The following is a 24,519-nucleotide window of genomic DNA, read 5'->3' on the forward strand; positions in this document are numbered from 1 at the left end:
ACGCCATTCTCCTGCCTCAGCCTCCTGAGTAGCTGGGACTACAGGCGCCCGCCACCGCACCCAGCTAATTTTTTGTATTTTTAGTAGAGACGGGGTTTCACCGTGGTCTCGATCTCCTGACCTTGTGATCCGCCCGCCTCGGCCTCCCAAAGTGCTGGGATTACAGGCGTGAGCCACCGCGCCTGGCCTCCCTACTGCATCTTTTCTAGGGAAGGAACCAGTTAGGCTGCCCATTTGGAATTGTGGCAAGCAATCTTATATTATGACTTACGGAATATTGAAATATTGATACAACGTGATTATTAAGAAGGAGCATTGGTTCCTATAAGATAAAATCTATTATAATTCTTTGTTTGTTTGTTTGTTTGTTTGTTTGTTTGTTTGTTTGTTTTTGAGACGGAGTCTCACTCTGTCGCCCAGGCTGGAGTGCAGTGGCCCGATCTCAGCTCACTGCAACCTCTGCTTTCCGGACTCAAGTGATTCTCCTGCCTCAGCCTCCTGAGTAGCTGGGATTACAGGCATGTGCCACCACGTCCGGCTAATTTTTGTATTTTTAGTAGAGACAAGAGTTTCTCCATGTTGGGCAGGTTGGTCTTGAACTCCTGACCTCTGGTGATCCGCCCACCTCAGCCTCCCAAAGTTCTGGGATTACCCCGGCTGAAGCTTGTTTTTAGTGTACTTTGTTTTCCAGATTGATCATTACCAGTTAACTTATGGTAACCTTCCCTGCCCAGAGCAGGTGAAGACTAGACTCCAATACCTAGTCGCTTCTCTTCCTTCTGTCTTTACTGTGTTCTTTCCCTCCTTCTTTCTACTAAGTCTCGCCCATTATAATCTGGCTCTCCTTCTTCCTCATCACTTAAGAATACTTCTGGTTTAAGCCATTCCAGGAAATTGGGTGGTTTTATGATGTGTTCCTCCCTGAGGCAAGGACTGAGCTAGAGCCTGAGGGTGGTACAGCAGGATCTGTTTGGGCCACTGCAGGTTTAATCACTGACCTTTTAAAAGTCAGATAAATAGAACTGTATGAATTACAATGCTTGTAAATGATTCAAAAACAACAATTAAAATTCATGATACAATCTTAGGGCAGGAGTCTAGGATTTGGGCAAGAGAAAGTCAAGGATGAGAAGGTACTGAGTATGGTTTTTGTTATTTTTAAGGCAGAGAAGAGCTATTCTTTAAATTTTTTATTCCTAAAAAAATTAGGGGGCCGGACACAGTGGCTCACACGTGTAATCCCAGCACTTTGGGAGGCCAAGGTGGAAGGATCACTTGAGATTAGGATTTTTTTTGTTTTTTTTATTTGCTTGTTTATTTTGTTTTTTATCTTTTTCTTTTAGACAGCCTCATTCTGTCGCCCAGGCTGGAGTGCAATGGTACGATCTCAGCTTGTTGCAGTCTCCACCTCCTGGGTTCAAGTGATTCTCCTGCCTCAGCCTCCTCAGTAGCTGGGATTACAGGTGTGCGCCACCACACTCAGCTAATTTTTGTATTTTTAGTAGAGACGGGGTTTCACCATGTTGGCCAGGCTGGTCATGGGCTCCTGACCTCATGTGATCCACCCGCCTCAGCCTCCCAAAGTGCTGGGATTACAGGCATGAGCCTCAGCACCTGGCTGAGCCTGGGGGTTTGAGGCTGTAGTGAGCTATGATCTTACTACTTCACTTCAGTCTAGGTGACAGAACAAAGACCCTGACTCAATAAAATAAAATAAATAAAAAATAAAAAAACACCACTAGCTAACTGGGAAAAAATCCAAGCAGCCCCAAAATATGAAGTCTCTCCTCTAGAATACTTTTCCCCTCTTCTTCCCCTCCCACTGCCAGACACACACACACACACACACACACACACAGCTTCCTGTGTGGCATGGGTGGTGTGCATGTTTAAGTGGAGTTTTTTTTCTTTAACTAGAATTTCAAGTCAAATTTACAGAGGAAAAATAATTTATAAGTTATGGCTTTTGCCAAGCAAAAGGGGGAAGGCAGATTAAGAATATATGGAGAGCGCAAGCTGCATTGGTTGCTGACTGCTCCCACAGTGGACCTGATTGAACTGACCTCTGCCCCTTTTCACCTCCATTGCTGGGATCTCCATGTTTCAGGCTACTCTTCCCCTCTAGCTCTGTTTCTTCTCAAGTTTGCCGTTATGTATTTCATGAGCTTATTAAAGGTGAATGGGATCCCTGCATCTATCTCGTTGGCATGGGGTTAGGGACAGGCTTAAATACAACGTAAATAAGAAGATGGACTGCAAAGTTATGCATCAGAGTTGGAAACTAAGTCCTGTGCCCACTTCTGGTTGGAAAATTAGGGCAAGTTTAAAAGAGGTAATGTTTGCGATGAACTTGGAAGGTTTGGTGAGGTTTTGATAATGGAGACAAGGCTGGGCATGGTGGCTTGCGCCTGTAATCCCAGCACTTGGGAGGCCGAGGTTGGAAGATAGTTTGAGCCCAGGAGTTTAAGACCAGCCTGGGCAACATAGTGAGACCTCATCTCTACAACAACAAAAAAAGATAATGGAGACAAGGGAGGGAATATTGAGGTCAGTGCTCGGACCTTCAGATATAGAAGTAGGAAAAAGCGAAATGCCTCGTAGTAAGTTTTTGTATGCATAGGAAAATAAAGAGAAGTAAGGGTTAAAGGAGAGGATCTGTGTCATATTGTGGAGCTCCTTAGCTGCCGGGCTGGGAACTAATACTTCACTCCTGAGGCCCTGGAGGGGTGAGGCATGTAGGGAGGCCGACCCAGCCTGGGCAGAGCAGGAGACAACGTCAGGAAGAGGTGAGGACCCAGGCTGAGGATGCAGGAGCTGGGATGCGGTGGGGCAGGGCGGTGGGGGAGGGCAAATCTGAGCTGTCCTTTCCTGGCCTTGGGTGTGTGTTCCTTACCTCTGAATGTCTTACTTTCCTTCTCTTGAAAGTGAGGGTAAGAATACTAGGACCTGCCATATAGGATGTTGGCAGGAGCGAGCAAGAGAGTCCCATAAAGCCTGGCACATGGTGAGCCCTAGAACACGTTGATGATGACCAGGGCAGAATCTGGGCTCCTGCTCGGTGGACACTGGGGAGAATCTTTTTATGATGTTAGTGTAGAAAGGGTCTTTAGTAGAGACGCTCTGTCACCCAGGCTGGAGTGCAGTGGTGTGATCTTGGCTCACTGCAACCTCTGCTTCCCAGGTTCATGACCTTATAGAGTTAATCAAACAAATTATAAACAAAGGGCTGCTGGGAAGTAGTTACTGAGCTTGTCTATAAGTAAAACTCTAGATTAATAGTGGTATGCACTTTGGGAGGCTGAAATGAGGGGATTGCTTGAGGCTAGCAGTTTGAGACTAGCCTGGCCAACATGGCGAAACCCCGTCTCTACTAAAATTATGAAAATTAGCCAGGTGTGGTTCCACACGCCTCTATTCCCAGCTACCTCTGGAGGCTGGGGCACAAGAATTGCTTGAATCCAGAAGGCAGAGGTTACAATGAGCTGAAATCGCATCACTGCACTCTAGCCTGGGAGACAGAGACTCTGTGTCAAAAAAAAAATAAAAGGTATGGTTCACTGGGCATGGTGGCTCACACCTGTAATCCCAACACTGAGAGGCTGAGGTGGGAGGATTGCTTGAGCTCAGAAGTTCTAGACAAGCTTGGGCAACACAAGACCCTATCTCTATTAAAAAACAACAAAGAACAAACAAACAAAAAAGGCCGGACACGGTGGCTCATGCCTGTAATCACAGTACTTTGGGAGGCCAAGGCAGGTGGATCACCTAAGGTCGGGAGTTCAAGACCAACCTGACCAACATGGAAAAACCCTGTCTCTGCTAAAAATACAAAAATTAACCGGGCGTGGTGACACATGCCTGTTATCCCAGCTACTTGGGAGGCTGAGGCAAGAGAATCGCTTGAACCCAGGAGGTGGAGGTTGCAGTGAGCCAAGATCGCACCATTGTACTCCAGCCTGAGCAACAAGAGCAAAACTCCGTCTCAAAAAAAAAAAAAGCCAGGGATGGTGGCTACCATCTACTTGGGAGGCTGAGACAGGAGGATTTCTTGAGCAATCCTGGTTGAGGCTGCAGTGAGCTGTGATCACACTACTACATTCCTGGGTGACGGAGTGAGACCCTGTCTCAAAAAGAAAGAAAGAAATTAGTAAATATAAGGGCAGCACAATTCTTTTCTTTTTTTCCTTGCCCGTTTTGTAAAAGGTATTCTACGTATACCCATTCTAAAATATCCACATTCCTTTACAGTTAGTGTAAGGCAAGTTATTACTGAATAACAGCCTCTGCTTTTTGCTCATTTCTGTGGATTCAGTATAAAGATTCTAACATTGTTGCTTTACAATCGACCCCTTGGTGAATGTGCATTGTTGAAGCTATACTCAATGCCTTGTTTCAGATTTGATCTTACAGTGGAGAGAAGTCAGGCATAAGGTGTGGCAGGGGCAGGAAGTGCTTGTAGCTTTCACTTCAGGAGCATGAAATCTTGTGTTTTCTCCTCTCCCTGCCGGTCGTGATGTTGGGTAGGTCTCTTCTACCTTGTAATGAGAGAATGAGCATCCTCCAAGCTTCTGGTAGGGATCAAACTGGACAAGTAGATCACCGACATGAAAACATCCAAACAGTGCATCTGTTTCGAGTAGAGACGCATTAACAAATTTTAAATCATACCCAACCAAGGATAGGAGGCAAAGGGTTGGTGGTGTTCCAGCAGCCTGCTGACACTTGTCATGTCCCCATGCCCTGCATTCCAGCAAGGACGAGAGGAGCCAGGGGTTGCTCGCACCAGCCATCATCCACTCTGGAGTCCTGGCATCCCAAAAGTGTGGGTCCTTGTTGACACAAACTTAGAATTCTTTAGGATCCTAAAAAGGAAACCTTGTTCTCAAAAGCTCGCTGATTTTGATCCTGGGGATAAAAAATATTAATGTTTAGTAATATTCTTTCCATTTAGATCTACAGAGTTGGATTCTAACTGGTCATGGTTTCAGTTGCGATGCATGCAAGTCGGAGGAAACGCTAATGCAGTAAGTTCATCTCAAACTCATCATTTTCCTTCTTGTTTAAATATTTGTTATGCTATAATAGTAAAGAAGCTCAGGCTACGTGCAGTGGCTCATACCTGTAATCTCAGCCGTTTGGGAGGCTGAGATGGAGGATCACTGGAGCCCAGGAGTTCAAGACCACCCTGTGCAACATGGCAAGACCCTCTATTTATAAAAAACAAACAGGTCGGGCGCAGTGGTTCACGCCTATAACCCCAACACTTTGGGAGGCTGAGGTGGGCGGATCACTTGAGGTCAGGAGTTCGAGACCAGCCTGGCCAACATGGAGGAACCCCGTCTCCACTAAAAAAAAAAAAAAAAATTACAAAAATTAGCCAGGCATGGTGGCACACACCTGTAATCCCAGCTACTCGGGAGGCTGAGACGGGAGAATTGCATGAACCTGGGAGGCAGAGGTTGCAGTGAGCCGAGATCAGACCACTGCACTCCAGCCTGGGTGACAGAGCGAGACTCCACCCCAAAAAACAAACAAAAAGAGTTCAATACTTGTAAGTTTGGGAGGCCCTATGAGATGAAGCAGAGAGCCTGATGGGTTTTGGAGTTGGACAGACCCAGTTGACTTGTTTATTGAAAAATCTGTTAAACACCTAATAAAATGGAAACGTTGGCTAGGTGCTGGGGATACAGTGACAGACAAGACAAACAAGATCCCCAACTGGGCACAGTGGCTCATGCTTGTCATCCTAGAACTTTGGGAGGCTGAGGCAGGCAGATCACCTTGAGCCCATGAATATAAGACCAGCCTGGACAACATGGCAAAAGCCCGTTTCTACAAAAAATACAAAAATTAGGAAAGCATGGTGGTGCATACCTGTAGTCCCAGCTACTCGGGAGGCTGAGGTGGGAGGATTTCTTGAGCCTGGGAGGTAGAGATTGCAGTGAGCTGAGATGGTGCCATTGTGCTCCAGCCTGGGTGATAGAGTGAGACCTTGTCTCAAAATACTACGTAAAAATAACCAAGATCCCCTCTTATAGACAGAGGCAGTCAGAGAGTGATCAAAGAAATATGTTCACAGGAAAATAACAGGCAGTGATAAGTGCTTTAAGAAAATTAAAACAGGAAACAAGGGTACAGAGAAACTGGAGGCTTCTTTATGACAATAGTTTTTTAATAACTGGGGTGACTTTTGTGGTTAGGATGGAATGCTTGTATTTGAATTAATATTTAACTTCATAACTATAAATTACAAAACCCATTCTTTTTTTTTTTTGAGACAGAGTCTGGCTCTGTTGCCCAACCTGGAGTGCAGTGGCACTGTTTCAGCTCGCTGCAACCTCTACCTCCCGGGTTCAAAAGATTCTCCTGCCTCAGCTTCCTGAGTAGCTGGACTACAGGCGCACGTCACCACACCCGGGTTTTTTGGTATTTTTAGGAGAGACAGGGTTTCACCATGTTGGCCAGGCTGGTCTCAAACTCCTGACCTCAAGTGATCCACCTGCCCTGGCCTCCCAAAGTGCTGGAATTACAGGCGTGAGCCACCGCGCCTGGCCAAAAAACCCATTCTTCACGTCTTTAAATATAGCAAATATTGTGTGTTAATTTCTAAACACAAATATAAATACTGTATGTTAGGTTCTGTGAAAAAACAACCTTAAAATATTAATTTATAATTTTAAAAGAACTGATTTCCTTAACCCCATTTACAAACCTAATTAAGGATTTTCAAACATTGTAAACTTTATTTACAAATTCAGTATATTTGATTATTTCAAACACTGAACTGGCAGCCTCACAAATCTAGCCAGCCAAATCTTGCACAGCACTGGTAGCCTGTTTATCAGGACAAAATGGTGTAGATTGAGTAACTGGAATTCCTTTAGGCGTTTCTTATACACTAAAGTATAAGAAATCAAATTTGTATGCATTTCAAATAAAAATTATGACCAGGCATGGTGGCTCATGCCGGGAATCCAAACACTTTGGGAGGCTGAGGCAAGAGGATCACTTGAGCCCAGGAGTGTAAGACCAGCCTGGGCAACTTAGTGAGACCTCATCTGTACGAAAGACTTAAAAATTAGCAAGGCATAGTGGAACCTGCCTATAGCCTCAGCTACTCAGGAGGCTGAGGTAGGAGGATCACTTGAGCCCAGGAGTTCCAGGCTGCAGTGAACTGTGATTATGCCATTGCACTCCAGCCTGGGTGACAGAACAAGACCTTGTCTCAAAAAGAAAAAAAAAATATATATATATATACACACATATATGTGTGTGTGTGTGTGTGTGTATATCAAATAAAGTCAGAAGTCTATAATAGCAGTTTCAAAAATGCTAGTTTCTCAATCTTTTTTCTTCGTAGTCCCTAATCATTAAAATCAATCAATTAATTTTCCATTTAAATTGGATCCGATGTTTCCCTAATGAGATAAATTAAATACTAAGGAATACAGTTTTGTCAGGTAGAGGTGATCTTTGGAAGGCCATAAACCATTGTAATAACTAAGATTTTTTTTTTCACTTTTCTTTTTTTTTTTTTTTTTTTTTTTGAGACGGAGTCTCGCTCTGCCGCCCAGGCTGGAGTGCAGTGGCCGGATCTCAGCTCACTGCAAGCTCCGCCTCCCGGGTTCACGCCATTCTCCTGCCTCAGCCTCCGGAGTAGCTGGGACTACAGGCGCCCGCCACCGCGCCCGGCTAGTTTTTTTGTATTTTTTAGTAGAGACGGGGTTTCACCGTGTTACCCAGGATGGTCTCGATCTCCTGACCTCGTGATCCGCCCATCTCGGCCTCCCAAAGTGCTGGGATTACAGGCTTGAGCCACCGCGCCCGGCCTTTTTTCACTTTTCAAGAAACAATTTTTGCCCCTCTTAATTAAAAATATATGCCTAGCCAGACATGGTGGCTGACACCCGTAATCCCAGAACTTTGGGAGGCCGAGGCGGGAGGACCACTTGAGCTCATGAGTTCAAGACCAGCCTGGACAACAAAGTCTACAAAAAAAAATTTTTAATTAGCCAGGCATAGTGGTGCATGCCTGTAGTCCCAGCCACTTGGGAGTCTGAGGCAGAAGAATTACTTGAGTCCAGGAGGTTGACGCTACAGTGAACGGTGTTCACCGTGCCACTGCACTCCAGCCTAGGTAATTGAGCAAGACCATCTCAAAAAAAAAAAAAAAGAAAGAAAGAAAGAAAAAAGTATGCCTTAGATGTTTCAAGCTTATTTTTTGAGATAGAGTCTCACTCCTGTTGCCTAGGCTGGAGTACAGTGGCAAAATCATAGCTCACTGCAGCCTCAACTTCCTGGGCTCAGGTGATTCACTCAGCCTCCCAAGTAGCTGGGACTATAGGCAAGTACCACCAGGCACAGCAAGTTTTTTACATTTTTAGTAGAGACAGGGTTTTGCCATGTTTGCCAGTCTGGTCTCGAACTCCTAGGCTCAAGTGATCTGCCTACTTTGGCCACCCAAAATGCTGGGATTACAGGCATGAGCTGCCGGACCCAGCCAGTGTTTCTTATTAATTTTTTATTTATTTTCTGGGTGTTTGTAGAGACGTGGTCTCACTTTGGTTCCCAGGTCGGTCTCAAATTCCTGGCCTCAAGCAATCCTCCTGCTTTGGCTTCCCAAAGTGCTAGGATTACAGGCATGAGCCACTGTGCCCAGCCTCAAGCATCTTTTTAGAAACCTTTGCCCATTATCATGACGTTCACAAACTTGTTCCTAAACTTAGCCCTGTTGGTTTGACTTACCTGTCCTTATTTCTAAGCCTTCCCAAGGTTGCAGAGTCACCCTCCAAACTCTAGAAAGGAGCTTTCGCATCTCAAGCCAGCAGGAGTCAGGGGACATCTCAAGCCAGCAGGAGTCAGGGGACATCTCAAGCCAGCAGGAGTCAGGGGACATCTCAAGCCAGCAGGGGTCAGGGAACATGGGGAGGGAAGGCTCAGATGAGTGGTCATTCAGTTTACCCAGTGGAGCTCTAAGTTATGGGCTTGGAACCATCCTTTTGTATTTGAATCCTAACTCTGTCCCTTGCTACCCATGTGATCTGGGGCACGTTGTTGAACCTCTCTGTGCTTCATTGTCCCCATCTGTAAAGTGTAGACAGGAGTAGTGACTGACTGTCTGATAGTGTTGCTATGAGGATTGAATGCGATGATGCCCATGAACCACTCACGACAGGATCTGGAACATGTGGGTGACCAATATCATTATCAGTCAAATCAGGTTCATCAAAGGATCACTTGTATAGGTTTTTAGAAGACCTGTTTTAATTAAGATATGAATTCTATAATTCATGTCTGTACATGGATCCTCATGAAGTGGGTAAAAGCAGTTTCTTTTAATTGTTTAAATACTTGTTTTATCGTCTTACTTATATTGTAGTCTCTGTTAATGACAGAATAGTGTTGAACGAGGTGAATGTTAACGTAGCTCCTCACTAATTTGTCAAAAATTCTGATTTACTGGAATCCATTTTGAGATCGATTGTGGACTGGGCATGGTGGCTCACACTTCTAATCCCAGCACTTTGGGAAGCCAAGGTGAGAGGACTGCTTGAATCCAGGAGTTGGAGGCTGCAGTGAGCCATGATCATGCCACACTACACTCCAGCCTGAGTGACAGAGTCAGACCATCTCAAGAAACAAAGAAAAGGGCCAGGAGCGGTGGCTCACGCCTGTAATCCAGCACTTTGTGAGGCCAAGGCAGGTGGATTCTTTGAGCTCAGGAGTTCAAGACTAGCCTGGACAACATAGCAAGACCCCATCTCTACAAAAAATACAGAAATTAGCCAGGCGTGGTGGCACACACCTGTAGTCCCAGCTACTTGGGAGACTGAGGTGGTGGGATCGCTTGAGCCCAGGAGGTGGAGGTTGCAGTGAACCGAGATGGAGCCACTCCATTCCAGCCTGGGTAATAGAGCAAGACTCTGTCTCAAAAGAAAAAAGAAAAGAAAAGAAATGGATTGCTCATGAATTAAAAGTAGTCCTGAGAAGAAAGCTTCTCCCCAAATGAAGTTCACAATGACAGAGGTGGTTTAATGAACAAATGAGGACTAGTTATTTCATTTTGTAATGCAAGTCTCATAGCTAGTTTTTGGTTTGTTTTTTGTTTGTTTGTTTGTTTTCTGAGATGGAGTCTTGCTCTGTTTCCCAGACTGGAGTGCAGTGGCACGATCTCAACTCACTACAAGCTCCGCCTCCTGGGTTCACCATTCTCCTGCCTCAGCCTCCCAAGTAGCTGGGATTACAGGCACCTGCCACCATGCTTGGCTAATTTTTTGTATTTTTAGTAGAGGTGGGATTTCACCGTGTTAGCTAGGATGGTCTTGATCTCCCAACCTCGTGATCCACCTGCCTTGGCCTCCCAAAGTACTGGGATACAGGTGTAAGCCACCACACCTGGCCATAACTAGTTTTACCAAAATATTAATCTGCATGCTTTTCTCCGTAGTCTTCCTTTTTTCATCAACATGGGTGTTCCACCAGTGACACCAATGCCAAGTATAACAGTCGCGCTGCTCAGCTTTACAGGGAGAAAATCAAATCGCTCGCCTCTCAAGCAACACGGAAGCATGGCACTGACGTAAGTCACTGGAGGCTGCATTGTCTCCTTTAGATACATGTTGACTTAGTAGAAAAAGTGATTTTTATCCTGAATAGTAAAACTTTTCTACCTGAGTTGTCTTACAAGGAATTAGTGTACAATAGATTCTTACTATTTGAAGTAGTTATGTTCTGTAAATTCATCATGAGTACTGGATTAGCGAATACTAAAACATTGCTCCTAGGAGAAATACAGGATTAGGTTCCTATGAGCTCTGGTCTCATTTTTGTCAGCTGATCAATACATAACCTTATTTAACATGTGTTTCTATTTAGAGACACCTTTTTTAAATATATATTGATGGCTCGCAAATGTTGAACTCACAGCCAAGGACTGTAACTGAGCCCTGAATGAAGCTTATTTAATGCCTGGATTTTCTCCGCATGAGGCACATCACAGCCTTCACGTGCTTCAGAACGTTAGCTAGCCCTTCAGTGCTGCACTTGAGAGGCATCTGAAAAAGTGATGTCCTCAATAAAAAGCACGGAAAGATGAAGAACGTAGCACGAAAGAAGCTACAGAAAGGACATTTGTTATGAGAACTGAAACAAGAAGGCCAGAGTAGTGTGTCTTGTTTACCTCAGCTGAGAATATGGTTCTCAGGCAACTCATTTTTTGCTGCACTATTCTCCAAATGACTAAAAACACCACAAGGACTGAGTTTGGGTTAAAAGTAAATTTTAGCAAGTAGGTAAATTCATAAATATGGAATCCGTGAATAACGAGGATTGATTATCGTTGGGAACCTGCATTTAGATATGAAGTCTTTGATCTTTCCTTTTCAGAGATGGTTTGTGTATTTGAGGTACTTGACTTCCTCAAGGTTTGGAAGCAAAATTTACTGGATGATAGATTACTAAAGTGCACTCAGAGGTCCTCTGTAGGGATGTTACTGATTTTATAAGAATGGAAAGCACCAATCTTTAGGAAACAGGTCTCTATAAGGGAAGTGAAGGGTATCAAATAAAATCCTTTACAGGCCGGACGAAATGCTCAGCCCTGCGTTGTGTTTTTGTTCTAGCTGTGGCTTGATAGTTGTGTGGTTCCACCTTTGTCCCCTCCACCAAAGGAGGAAGATTTTTTTGCCTCTCACGTTTCTCCTGAGGTATGTATTATGCTTCACCTCATTTTAAAGTGTGCTTACTCTGACAGTTAACAAAAGGTACCTATTTAAAATGTTAGGATGTAGGCTATGCTGTTGTAACAAGAAGTCCTGAAACATAACTACTGAAGAGAGAAATGACATTATCAACAATTCTAAGGTTAGGCTATCTGCTGTTGACTGATGGACTTTGCTGTTCTCAACGTGTGGCTTCCATCTGAGGGTCTAAAGCAGCTGCTTCAGTTTAAGACTCTCCCAGCTTAAGAGAAGAGGACAAGCATCCTCGAGAACTAATGCCCTATTCTTTTATTTCTTTTTTTATTTTTGGGGGGACCGAATCTGGCTCTGTTGCCCGAGCTGGAGTGGAGTGGCACGATCTCATCTCATTATAGCCTCTGCCCCCTGGGTAAGCGATTCTCCAGCCTCAGCCTCCCTAGTAGCTGGAATTACAGGTGTGCACCAACACACCCAGGTAACTTTTTTTTTGAGATGGAGTTTTGCTCTTGTCGCCTAGGCTGGAGTGCAATGGCATGATCTTGGCTCACTGCATTCTCCGCCTCCTGGGTTCAAGCGATTCTCTTGCCTCAGCCTCCCGAGTCGCTGGGACTACAGGTGTGTGCCACCACGCCCGGCTAATTTTTGTATTTATAGTAGAGATGAGGTTTCACCATATTGGCCAGGCTGGTCTCGAACTCCTGACCTCAGGTGATCCACCCACCTTGGCCACCCAAAGTTCTGGGATTATAAGTGTAAGCCACCTTACCCTGCCACAAATGCCCTATTGTTTTACAGAAAAAGTTCAGAGGTAGCTCCCATCCCTTCTGCTTAATGTCCTATGAGCTGGAATTTAGTTGCATGTCTTATCTAGCTGCCAGGGAGAACTGAGAATTTATTACTAATACTGTGTCACAGTTCAGAGCTCTGAAACTGACAAAAAATGAAGACATTTTTAATAGGGGCTTCATTCTCAGTGCCCCAGTTTTGCTGTTTACGTATCTCAAAGCTGTTGCATGAGTTAATAGTACTGGTAAAAGTACTTAGTACCTGGCACAAAGTAAGCCTTCAATAAGTGCTCTAAATATCACACTCTTCATCTTTGTGACCTGATAGCAACAGTGACAGCAATCCATAGTACTTCTGTGGCCTCTCCTCAGATCACTTAGATCTAGGGAAAGTAAAGCCTAAAAAGCCACAATATTTACTATTTGGCTCTTTCTTTTCTTTCTTTTCTTTCTTTCTTTCTTTTTTTTTTTTTTTTGATGGAGTTTTTGCTCTTGTTGCCCAGGCTGGAGTGCAGTGGCGTGATCTCAGTTCACTGCAGCCTCTGCCTCCCGGGTTCAAGAGATTCTCCTGCCTCAGCCTCCCGAGTAGCTGGGATTATAGGCATGCGCTACCACACCTGGCTAATTTTGTGTTTTTAGTAGAGACGGGATTTCGCCATGTTGGTCAGGCTTGTCTCGAACTCCTGACCTCAGGTGATCCACCTGCTTCGGCCTCCTAAAGTGCTGGGATTATAGGCGTGAGCCACCGTGCCCCCGCCTACTATTTAGCCCTTTAAGGTAACATGTGCCTACCTCTGTCTTGGAATGTCATATGTTCTGCCAGCTACCCTAGCTTCGCCCAGTCCCCTTGGGTAAGGAGCATGATTTGGTGAACTCTTGCTCAATCTTTTCTTTCTTTTTTTTTTTTTATTTTGAGATGGACTCTTGCTCTGTCACCTAGGCTGGAGTGCACTGGCACAATCTCGGCTCACTGCAACCTCTGCCTGCCAGGTTCAGGTGATTCTCCTGCCTCAGCCTCCCCACACCACCACACCCGGCTAATTTTTTTGTAATTTTAGTAGGGACATGGTTTCACCATATTGACCAGTCTGGTCTCGAACTCCTGACCTCAGATGATCTGCATGCCTCAGCCTCCCAAAGTGCTGGGATTACAGATGTGAGCCACTGTGCCCAGCTTATTCTTTAATTTTCAATTTAAAACTATGTAAAGTCATACAAGTTGTTAAACCTTGTTTTGTTGTTGTTGTTGTTGTTGCTATTGTAATTTGCACATACTTATTAGCATTGTCACAGTCAGTAGTTACCCAAAAAGGTTATCAAGAAAGAGGAGAATAGGCCAGGCATGGTGGCTCATGCCTGTAGTCTCAGCACTTTGGGAAGCCAAGGTGGGAGGATAACTTGAGCCCAGGAGTTTGAGACGAGCCTGGGCAACATAGACCCCTTCTCTACAAACAATTTAAACTTTAGCTGGGTGTGGTGGCACATGCCTGCAATCTCAGCTACTCAGGAGGCTGAGGTGGAAGCATCACTTGAGCCTGGGAGGTCAAGGATGCAGTGAGCTATGATTGTGCTTCTGCACTCCAGCCTGGGAAATAGAGCAAGACCCCGTCTCTATAAAAAAAGAAAGCAAGAAAAAAATAGATATGCCTTCCTTTCCATTAACAGGGACTCAGAATGTGGCTGTTTAAATTGTTAGGTTTTTCCCGTACTTTGATTTGTTTTTTATGGCTGTTTTCTTGCTTTGTCTGCTAATGACTTTTCTCACTTTGTTTCAGGTGAGTGACACAGCATGGGCATCAGCAATAGCAGAACCATCTTCTTTAACATCAAGGCCTGTGGAAACCACTTTGGAAAATAATGAAGGTGGAGTCCTTATAACTGTCATGTAATACTATTCTGTGGTTCAGTGGCATGCTATGAAACTATTAAAAATTAAGGTGGGCCAGGCACAGTGGCTCATGCCTGTAATTCCAGCACTTCGTGAGGCTGAGGCGGGAGGATCACCTGAGCCCCGGAATCAGAGACCAGCGTGGGCAACATAGTCCCCATCTCTACCGAAAAAACAAAAAACCAAAAAAAAAACACCTGAAACCTAAAAAAATTAAAATGTAGATCCTTCTGTCCTTTTTTTTTTTTTTTTTTTTTTTGAGACAAAGTCTTGCTCTGTCACCCAGGCTGGAGTGCAATGGCACGATCTCGGCTCACTGCAACCTTTGCCTCCTGGGTTCAAGCAATTCTCCTGCTTCAGCCTCCCTAGAAGCTGGGATTACAGACGTGCACCCCACGCCTGGTTAATTTTTGCAACATGGTTTCACCATGTTGTTCATACTGGTCTCGAACTCCTGACCTCAGGTGATCCACCAAAGTATTGGCCTTCCAAAGTATCGGGGTTATAGGCGTGAGCCACCACTCCTGGTCGACCCTTCTGTCTTAACAGGAAGAAATATTCGTAATAGACTATAAAGTGGGGGAACAATATTACTGAACATGGAATATAATAATCATTTTTGTAAAAAAAGAAAAACATACCAAAAACATCCTGGAAAGCACACAGCAAATTGTTAAATAGGGAATGAAGTTACTGAGGATGTTTAGTTCTTGCTTGATACAGAGTTGAAGTATCTGAACTTTTATAGTAAGTATGGGTTACTTTTATAATCAAAAACAAAATTTCAATTTTAAAACTTACAAAAATAGTTGATACATAATGATTCACATTTGGTGACTTTCTTATAGGATTACATTTATTGTAAATATATCAGTTGCTTACATATTACAAATCACTTGTGACATGAGTAATCGGCTCTTTCTGTTTTAAAAGTGCATCCTTTGTTAGGCCAGAATGTTAGTGTAAATTAACAACAAAAATGTAACTTTGGACAACTAAGCAGTGAGCTCATGGGTTTTGATACCATAAGAAGTGCTGGCTTGTATAAACTGAGCCTTGACCAACTCTAAGTATCATGGCATAACAGGAAAGATGAAGCAGTCACCAACCATGGGTTGGGTGATAGTATTGAGAAAATTTCTGGCAAGGATTTTGCCGGAGTGTAGGAGAGTAAGTGGTATTTATCAAGAAAGTAGTCCTAGGAGAGAGAGACACTTGGCTCTATCCCAGAGTGGAGTCATGTTGTAAAGAAAAGGAGTCGCATAGCCAGGCGTGGTTGTGCATGCCTGTGATCCCAGCTACTAGGGAGACTGAGGCGGGCAGATCTCTTAAGCCTATGAGTTTGAAGCTGCAGTGAGCTCTGATTGCACCACTGCACTCTCCAGCCTGGATGACAGAGAGAGACCCTGACTCTAAAAAAAAAATAAGAAAAAGAAAGAAAAGGAGTCACTTCCTTTGTATTGTTATAGGTATAAGGGTGGGAATGTCTTGAGATTTCCATCAAACAATAGACTGCTGGTTTTTCATTTTACTGGTATAGGAGTAGGCGTATCCGTGAATCGGGATAAGAACATTTCATATCCTAGGTAACAATGGGTTATTTGATTAATGGAATTTGGACTAGTGTCTGGCATTTTAGAAACAAATAATAAAAGTAGAATTCCTTCTTTACTCTTTACACACCAGGCTAAATTCAGGTATTTCAAAGATTTACTTGAAAATATGATTATCCTAGAAGAAAACCTGGGTAAAGCTTTTTTTATTATCCTGAATTGGGGAATCCCTTCTATGCATATTCAAACCTCATAAAAGGAAAAGGTTAATAAATCTGATGACATAAAAATGTAACATTTCTGTTCTGAAAAAGTACTTTAAAGTGAAGACAAATGAGAAACATTTGCAATTCATATGTAGACAAAAGCGGCTTGTTTCCTTACTATGCAAAGAACTCTGATGTGGTGATTTTGTGGATGATTTGCACCCTGTCATTTTTTTTCACATTCTTTTTTTAGGCATATGACCGAAGATGCCTGCAAAGAAGACATTTATACACCTCTAACTGGGGTTTAGTTTTTTGATTTCTTAGCTTTACACTACACTGAAGCTGCAGGGGCCCTTGGGTGTTTCTCTGCCTGCGTTTGCTTTCTGTTTTGCTTGAAGTGTGGCTCTGCCTTGATTGGCATGGGCTCCCTCTTTATTGGGATTCAGCTTTTAAGACCAGCTGGCGAGCACTCCCAGTCACAACTGCGTTTGTGCATTTTTTCTTCCTCATAGCATAGCAAACACCAGTTCTGGAAATTACTGCGTCTGTTAGTTTGCATGCCCACTGTGTGTCCCCTCTGCTGAGCTGTGAGCTTCTCCAGAGAGAGATTCTTTTTTAAGATGAGAAATCTACCTGAGCCATTGATTGATTTACCATTATCAGAGAGAAGAAAGAATTCCCGTAATCTCCTAACAAACAGGAACAGTGACTTACGTATCTTTTGTGAAAGTACAAATGATAATTTAACTATTTTTATTATTATAATTTATTAGCATAAAAGGGCTTTGAGGCCAGGCACAGTGGCTATCGCCTGTTAATCCCAACACTTTGGATGGCTGAGGTGGGTGGATCACTTGAGGCCAGGGGTTCAAGGCCAGCCTGGCCAACATTGCAGAACCCTATCTCTACTAAAAATACAAAAATTAGCCAGGCATGGTGGTGTGCCGAGTTTGTGCCACTACACTCCAGCCTGGGCAACAGAGCAGGGCTCTGAAAAAAAAAAAAAGGCCAGGGACTTTGAGATTGAGGGTTAGCCCCAGGAGATACATGTAATCTCTGAAGTCCGGATGTCTCAGTTTTGTTTTAACAGAAACCCCAGTAACTAACACAGAACAAGATGTTGCCCAGGCTGGAGTGCAATGGTGTGATCTCGGCTCACCACAACCTCCACCTCCCAGGTTCAAGCAATTCTCCTGCCTCAGCCTCCCAAGTAGCTGGGATCACAGGCATGCGCCACCACGCCTGGCTACTTTTTTGTATTTTTAGTAGAGAGAGGGTTTCACCATGTTGGCCAGGCTGGTCTCGGACTCTTGACCTCAAGTGATCCACCCGCCTTCATTCCTTTTTATAGTTAAATAATATTCTGTTGAATGGCTGTATATGTATATATATATATATTTATATATATATATGTATTTTTTTTTTTTTTGAGATGGGGGTCTCGCTCTGTTGCTCAGGCTGGAGTGCAGTGGTGCAATCTTGGCTTACTGCAACCTCAGCCTCCCGAGTTCAAGATACTCTCCTGCCTCAGCCTCCCAAGTAGCTGGCATTACAGGCTTGCATCACCATGCCCAGCTAATTTTTTGTTTTGTTTTGTTTTTTGTTTTTTGAGATGCAGTCTTACTCTGTCACCCAGGCTGGAGTGCAGTGGCATGATCTCAGCTCACTGCATACTTCGTCTTCCGGGTTCAAGCAATTCTCCTGCCCCTCGTAGCTGGGATTACAGGTACCTGCCACCACACCCAGCTAATTTTTGTATTTTTAGTAGAGACGGGGTTTCACCATGTTGACCAGGCTTGTCTTGAACTCTTGACCTCGTGATCCATCCCCCTCAGCCTCCCAAAGTGCTGGGTCACGCCACCATGCCCAGCCCTCATCTTTGTATTTTTTAGTGGAGACGGGGTTTCACCATGTTGGTCAGGCTGGTCTCAAACTCCTCACCTCAAGTAATCCGCCCGCCTCAACCTCCCAAAGTGCTGGGATTATAGGCATAAGCCACCACATGGCCAGCCTACACTTTATCTATTTTTAAAGTAATAAATAAAATTAAGTATGATTGGGCGCCGTAGCTCACACCTATAATACCAGCACTTTAGGAGGCCAAGGTGGGAGATCTCGAACTCCTGAACTCAAGCAGTCGGCCCAGCTTGGCCTCCCAAAGTTCTGGGATTACAGGTGTGAGCCACTGTGCCTGGCTTTTAATGAAGGCTGTGTTCACAGAGTTGCTAACCAGGATGACTTTTTAGGTAAAATAGAATAAACAAGACAGATTTCTTGGCAACTGAAAATTTCGATTTCCATCATTGATGTAATTGGAATTTCCACATATTAGGCCGGGCGCGGTGGCTCACGCCTGTAATCCCAGCACTTCAGGAGGCCGAGGCGGGTGGATCACCTGAGGTCAGGAGTTCAAGACCAGCCTGACCAATATGGAGAAACCCTGTCTCTACTAAAAATACAAAATTAACTGGGCATGGTGGTGCATGCCTGTAATCCCAGCTACTCGAGAGGCTGAGGCAGGAGAATCGCTTGAACCCGGGAGGTGGAGTTTGCAGTGAGCCAAGATCATGCCATTGCACTCCAGCTTGGGTAAGAAGAAAGAAATTCCGTCTCCAAAAGAAGGAAAAAAAAAAATTTCCACATATTAACATACATTGGGTATGTATAGTCCACAGAGGTACTAAGTATCTTATGACAGGTCACATTAAATCACCAGATCATAAGGCAGAATTTTGAATTATATTAGTTGAAGAGACCACTAACATTTTTATTCGATAAATCCATTGGATGAAAAATACATTTCTACTTTAATGGACTTTTAAGTCAAAATTCTTATAACCGTAAAATAGAATATACAGCTAAAAAGGTAGGTGATCATTGACAAAATTGGATAAAATACGTAGCACTGAGCAAGTTGAATTATTATACATTGAAAAGCAAGTTAGCTGAGTATATTTTCTGCACTAATATCAATGTTTTGAATTTTCAGGTGGACAAGAGCAAGGACCAAGTGTGGAAGGTCTTAATGTACCATCAAAGGCTGCTTTAGGTAATATGCTTAAAATCTTACATTCTGATTTAAAGTGTATGACTCATTAAGAAAAAAGTAAATCCTCTTGCATTTGGCCTAGGCGTCTCACCTGATGGAGTAATAGCATCATGACTGAATCTGTTAATAATATTTTATTAAGCGAAAGGTGCCATATATATATATCGCCATATATATGTATGTATGTGTATATATATATATATCTTTTTTATTCATCTCTCAAGCTTCCAACAAAGATGCTACATTTTAACCAGCTTGATAATATAAAGTGCAGCATTGTGGCTGGGGGCAGTGGCTTACACCTGTAATCCTAACGCTTTATGAAGCCGAGGTGGTCAGATTGCTTGAGCCCAGGAGTTCGAGACCAGCTTGGGCAACATGGCGAAACCTTGTCTCTCTTAAAAAAAAAAAAAAAGTTAGCTGAGTGTGGTGGCATACACCTGTAGTCCCAGCTACTTGGGAGACTGAGGAAGGAGGATCACTTGAGCCTGAGATGTTGAGGCTGCAGTGAGCAGTGATCACACCACTGTACTCCAGCCTGGGTGACAGACTGATACCTTGCCTCAAAAAAAAAAAAGCAGCAATGTGCATATTTAGCCAATATGGCTGCTGATGGTTTTGGTTGGTAGGTTTACGTTGGGCTGGCTCACATTACCGAAATAAGCAGTGGTCAGAACATGTACACCATTCCTTTTTACTCAAGAACTCAGCATTTTCTTCTCTTTCTGATTTTATTATAGGTGAACTTAATCTTAAGTTTTTCATTATCAAGGAATTTTAATTTGTAATTGTTACATATTCCATTGCATTAGTTGGAAAGCAGCTGCTTTGGTGAAAAATAACTAAACTGTTAGAAATGTTCCTGACATTTTCATCATGTATTAGACTTGTCAGAAGTTGGGAGCAGGTGATGTGACTACTACAATACAAATCTAAAAGAAAGTGATGAAAAGGAAAATTCCCACGAGCATCTTTTTCACACTTGAAATGTAATGATGCCGTTCTGCACTCACGGCTAAAGGTTGTAATCTTTTGCTGTTTGTGGTTTTATGCTATCTTTTCCTATCAAAGCACGTTCTTATCTTAATATGAAAAAATTGGCCGGGCGCGGTGGCTCAAGCCTGTAATCCCAGCACTTTGGGAGGCCGAGACGGGCAGATCACGAGGTCAGGAGATCGAGACCATCCTGGCTAACATGGTGAAACCCCGTCTCTACTAAAAAATACAAAAAAACTAGCCGGGCGAGGTGGCGGGCGCCTGTAGTCCCAGCTACTCAGGAGGCTGAGGCAGGAGAATGGCATAAACCCGGGAGGCGGAGCTTGCAGTGAGCTGAGATCCGGCCACAGCACTCCAGCCTGGGCGACAGAGCGAGACTCTGTCTCAAAAAAAAAAAAAGAAAGAAAAGAAAAGAAAAAATTAAGACTTTAATTTTGCTGGGTTTCTTAAACATAATTCTAAAAACAATATATAACCTACAAGTAAAATGTACTTAGAAAATGATTTTTAAGAAACTTTCTCTGAAAGTATTTTTGTGCAATTTAGAAAGTACTGTTATTAAAATAAGAGAATGCTTTATATTTCTTCTTTTTTTGTTTTGTTTTTTGGAGACAGAGTCTCACTCTGTCACCCAGCCTGGAGTACAGTGCCACGATCTCGGCTCACTGCCTCCTCTGCCTCCTGGCGCCTCCTGGGTTCAAGCGATTCTCATGCCTCAGCCTCCCAAGTAGCTGGGATTACAGGTGTGCGCCACCACGCCCAGCAAACTTTTTGTATTTTTAGTGGAGACAAGGTTTCACCATATTATCCAAGTTGTTCTCAAACTCCTGACCTCGGGTGATCCGCCTGCCTTGGCCTCCCAAAGTGCTGGGATTACAGGCGTGAGCCACCATGCCTGGCCGAGAATGCTTTATATTTATTTTGGCTAATGTAATAAAATATATATATAAGCCAAGGTGAAAAAGCACGTCACTGGCTGCTTTAGTTGTATACATAATGCCTAGCTAACTTTACTTTTATTATTGTTATTACTTTTTTGAGATAGAGTCTCGCTTTATTGCCCATGCTGGGGTGCAGTGGGTTCTATCACAGTTCACTGCAGCCTGGCCCAAGGGATTCTCCCACCTCAGCCTCCCAAGTAACTGGGACCACAGGTGCATGCCATCACACTGGGCTAATTTTGTTTGTTTGTTTGTAGAGATGGAGTCTCCCTTTGTTGTCCAGGCTGCTAACTTTATATTTTCAAATAAGTTTTGTGCAGCCATAAAAAAGAGTAATCATGTCTTTTCCAGCAACATGGCTGGAGGCCATTGTCCTAAACAAACTAATGCAGAAACAGAAAACCAAATATCACATGTGTTCACTTATAAGCAGGAGCTAAATCTTGGGTTCATACAAACATAAAGATGGGAAGAGTAGACACTGAGGACTCCAAAGGGAGGGAGGGAGGGAGAGAGGGGAGCAAGAGCTGAAACACTTCCTGTTGGATACTGTGCTCACTGTCTGGGTGATGGGATCAAGAGAAGCCCAAACCTCAGCACCACACAATATACCCTTGTAACAAAACTGCACATGTACTCCCTGAATCTAAAATATAAATGGAAAATTATAATGATTTTTAAAGCTTTTGGGATGGGCATGACAGTTCATACCTATAATCCCAGCACTTTAGAAAGCCAAGGTGGGAGGATCACTTGAGGCCAGGAGTTTGAGACCAGACCAGGCAATATAGTGAGATCCCCCCATCTCTACAAAAAAAAGAAAGCCAAGCATGGTAGCATATGCATGTAGTCCCAGCTACTAGGGAGGCTGAGACAAGAGGGTCACTTGAATACAGGAGTTCAATGCTGCAGTGAGCTCTGATCACACTACTATACTCCAGCCTAGGTAATGGAGTGAGAACAACTCTAAAAGATTGTTAGATTTTTTAAAGTTTTTGAAGAGCAGAGCTTAACAAAAGAGTTGTGACATGGTGGCTCATACTTATTTTCACACTTTGAGAGGCTGAGGCAGGAGCATCACTTGAGCCCAGGAGTCCAAGACCAGTCTGGGCAACATAGCGAGACTCCCATCTCCTAAAAAAAAAAATGCCAGATGTGGTGGTGCGCACCTGTGATCCTAACTACTCAGGAGGCTGAAGTGGAAGGATCCCTTGATCTGGGAGGTAATGCCACTGCACTCAGCTTAGGCGACAGAGCAAGTCCCTGTCTCAAAAAACAAAAGTTGTTGTAATATACTTTTTAAAATGCTCCTGAAGAAGGTACTGAGTGGGGCAAGCTCAGGCTCTGTTTCTCTTCAGTGTGCTGTTAAAAAAAAAAAAAAAAAAAAAGGCCGGGCGCGGTGGCTCACGCCTGTAATCCCAGCACTTTGGGAGGCCGAGGCGGGCGGATCACAAGGTCAGGAGATCGAGACCACGGTGAAACCCCGTCTCTACTAAAAATACAAAAAATTAGCCGGGCGTGGTTGTGGGCGCCTGTAGTCCCAGCTACTCGGGAGGCTGAGGCAGGAGAATGGCGTGAACCCGGGAGGCGGAGCTTGCAGTGAGCCGAGATCGCGCCACTGCACTCCAGCCTGGGCGACAGAGGGAGACTCCGTCTCAAAAAAAAAAAAAAAAAAAAAAAAAAAAAAAGGCATTTTCTCTGAGTTTGGAGACTGCATGGAAATACTGAGGATTCCATTTCAACGAAGCTCTGTCCATCTAAAATATGCTCATCAACTTGAGTCTTCTGAATGACAAACTAATGTGAAAAATGTTCTCTCTTAAATAATAAAGTGCTGTATGTTAGAATTTTAAAAGACACACTAAAAAAGAAAAATTATTTCTATTGGTCTGACTTTTTAATTTTTATTTTTTGGCAGAGGTTTCCTCTATCATAAAAAAGAAACCAAATCAAGCTAAAAAAGGCGTGAGTATTATGTACTTTATATATAAAAATCTGGTAGTTAAGCTTTAAAACTAAAAAGCTACTTTGTCATTTTAGTTTTATTCTTTTGAACCATCTTGTAATAAATGTGGCTTGTTCAAAGAGATTAATGTTATACTTACTGAATTTTTTCTAGAATGATTTAACATTTTTTTCTGTCTATGACAAAATTCTGAAAAAATTAACAAAGGTCCCCTGGGAATTTCTCTCCTGCTTGCGTAGATCAATAAGCAGTGATATCTTGTAAGGCTTAGAGGGTAGTCAGTCGTCTGGTGAGCTTTCAGATAACAGCGATGCATTGCGGAGCACCAGCTCTGGAGGCAGGTGCAGGGATTGAATCCTGGCCTTGCCATTTATTGGCTGTGTGTTCTTGGCCACATTGCTTAACTTACATGAGCTTTACTTTCCTCAGCCCTCTGTATCCAGGGGTTCTGCATCCTGGGATTCAACCAACTGCAGATCAAAAATATTTGGGGGAAAAAAAACCACAATAGGCCAGGCGTAGTGACTCACGCCTGTAATCCCAGCACTTTGGGAGGCTGAGGCAAGTGGATCACTTAAGCCCCGGAGTTCAAGACCAGCCTGGGCAACTTGGTGAAATCCCGTCTCTTCAAAAATTACAAAAAGTAGCTGGATTTGGTGGCCTATGCCGACAGTCCCAGCTACTCGGGATACTATGGTGGGAGGATCGCATTACCCCAGGAGGCAGAGGTTGCAGTGAGCTGAGATTGTGCCACTGTACTCCAGCCTGGTCAACAGCGTGAGACCCTCTCTCAAAAAAAGTAAAATAAAATGAAAAGTAAGAATACAACAGTAAAAACGATACAAATAAAAACACAGAATTAGTAACTATTTTCATAGCATTTACATTATTTAGATATAATAAGTAATCTAGAGATGATTGAAAGTATGCTGGAGGGTATATGTAGGTTAAATGCAGATACTATGCCATTTTATATAAGGGACTTGATCATCGCAGATTTTGTTATCCACAGGGTCCTGAAACCAATCCCCCCATGCTGAGGGACTCCTGAGATAATACCAGCTTCACAGAGTTCTGAGGACTAAGCCAGAGAATAAATGTAAAGTGCTTGTGACAGTGCCTGGCAGGTCCTAACCCTTAGGAAATGTTAGCTGTAGTCCCAAAAGCTTTCAAACAGCTCGTGTAGACTATAGTCTTATATATCTTCTAGCTTGGGGCCAAAAAAGGAAGTTTGGGAGCTCAGAAACTGGCAAATACATGCTTTAATGAAATTGAAAAACAAGCTCAAGCTGCGGATAAAATGAAGGAGCAGGAAGACCTGGCCAAGGCGGCACCTAAAGAAGAATCAATGTAAGTTTAATTTCATTATATTAATATGTTTGCAGGGAATAAAACTATTAACTCCAAGATTTGCTTTCCAAATGCCATGTATT

General features: G+C 43.5%; 1 protein-coding gene and 2 long non-coding RNA genes across 8 annotated transcripts in view; 2 read left to right on the forward strand and 1 right to left on the reverse strand.

The window, feature by feature from the left end:
- ARFGAP3 (ADP ribosylation factor GTPase activating protein 3) overlaps window positions 1–24,519 on the forward strand; it is a 64,280-nt gene that overhangs the window by 13,072 nt on the left and 26,689 nt on the right. For 4 of the 6 annotated variants that reach the window (XR_013398677.1, XM_028827332.2, NM_001266947.1 and 1 more), the window contains 7 exon segments: window positions 4,952–5,024; window positions 10,448–10,579; window positions 11,622–11,705; window positions 14,260–14,347; window positions 19,124–19,183; window positions 23,039–23,085; window positions 24,297–24,436. Coding sequence is in view for 5 of the 6 variants with exons in the window: in XM_028827332.2 (XP_028683165.1) it covers window positions 4,952–5,024; window positions 10,448–10,579; window positions 11,622–11,705; window positions 14,260–14,347; window positions 19,124–19,183; window positions 23,039–23,085; window positions 24,297–24,436 (624 nt within the window). In the remaining variant the exon portion in view is untranslated. 6 annotated transcript variants of the gene reach the window in all.
- On the forward strand, window positions 1,287–4,144 carry LOC144331616 (uncharacterized). Its single transcript, XR_013398926.1, has 2 exons — window positions 1,287–1,987; window positions 2,847–4,144. It is a non-coding gene; the product is annotated as an uncharacterized LOC144331616 (long non-coding RNA).
- Window positions 16,524–18,898, reverse strand: LOC144331619 (uncharacterized). The gene is made up of 3 exons (XR_013398929.1): window positions 18,714–18,898; window positions 17,610–17,753; window positions 16,524–17,013 (listed from the first exon to the last, which is right to left on the reverse strand). It is a non-coding gene; the product is annotated as an uncharacterized LOC144331619 (long non-coding RNA).

This window comes from Macaca mulatta, chromosome 10, assembly GCF_049350105.2.
Source record: "Macaca mulatta isolate MMU2019108-1 chromosome 10, T2T-MMU8v2.0, whole genome shotgun sequence".
NCBI classification, from domain to species: domain Eukaryota; kingdom Metazoa; phylum Chordata; class Mammalia; order Primates; family Cercopithecidae; genus Macaca; species Macaca mulatta.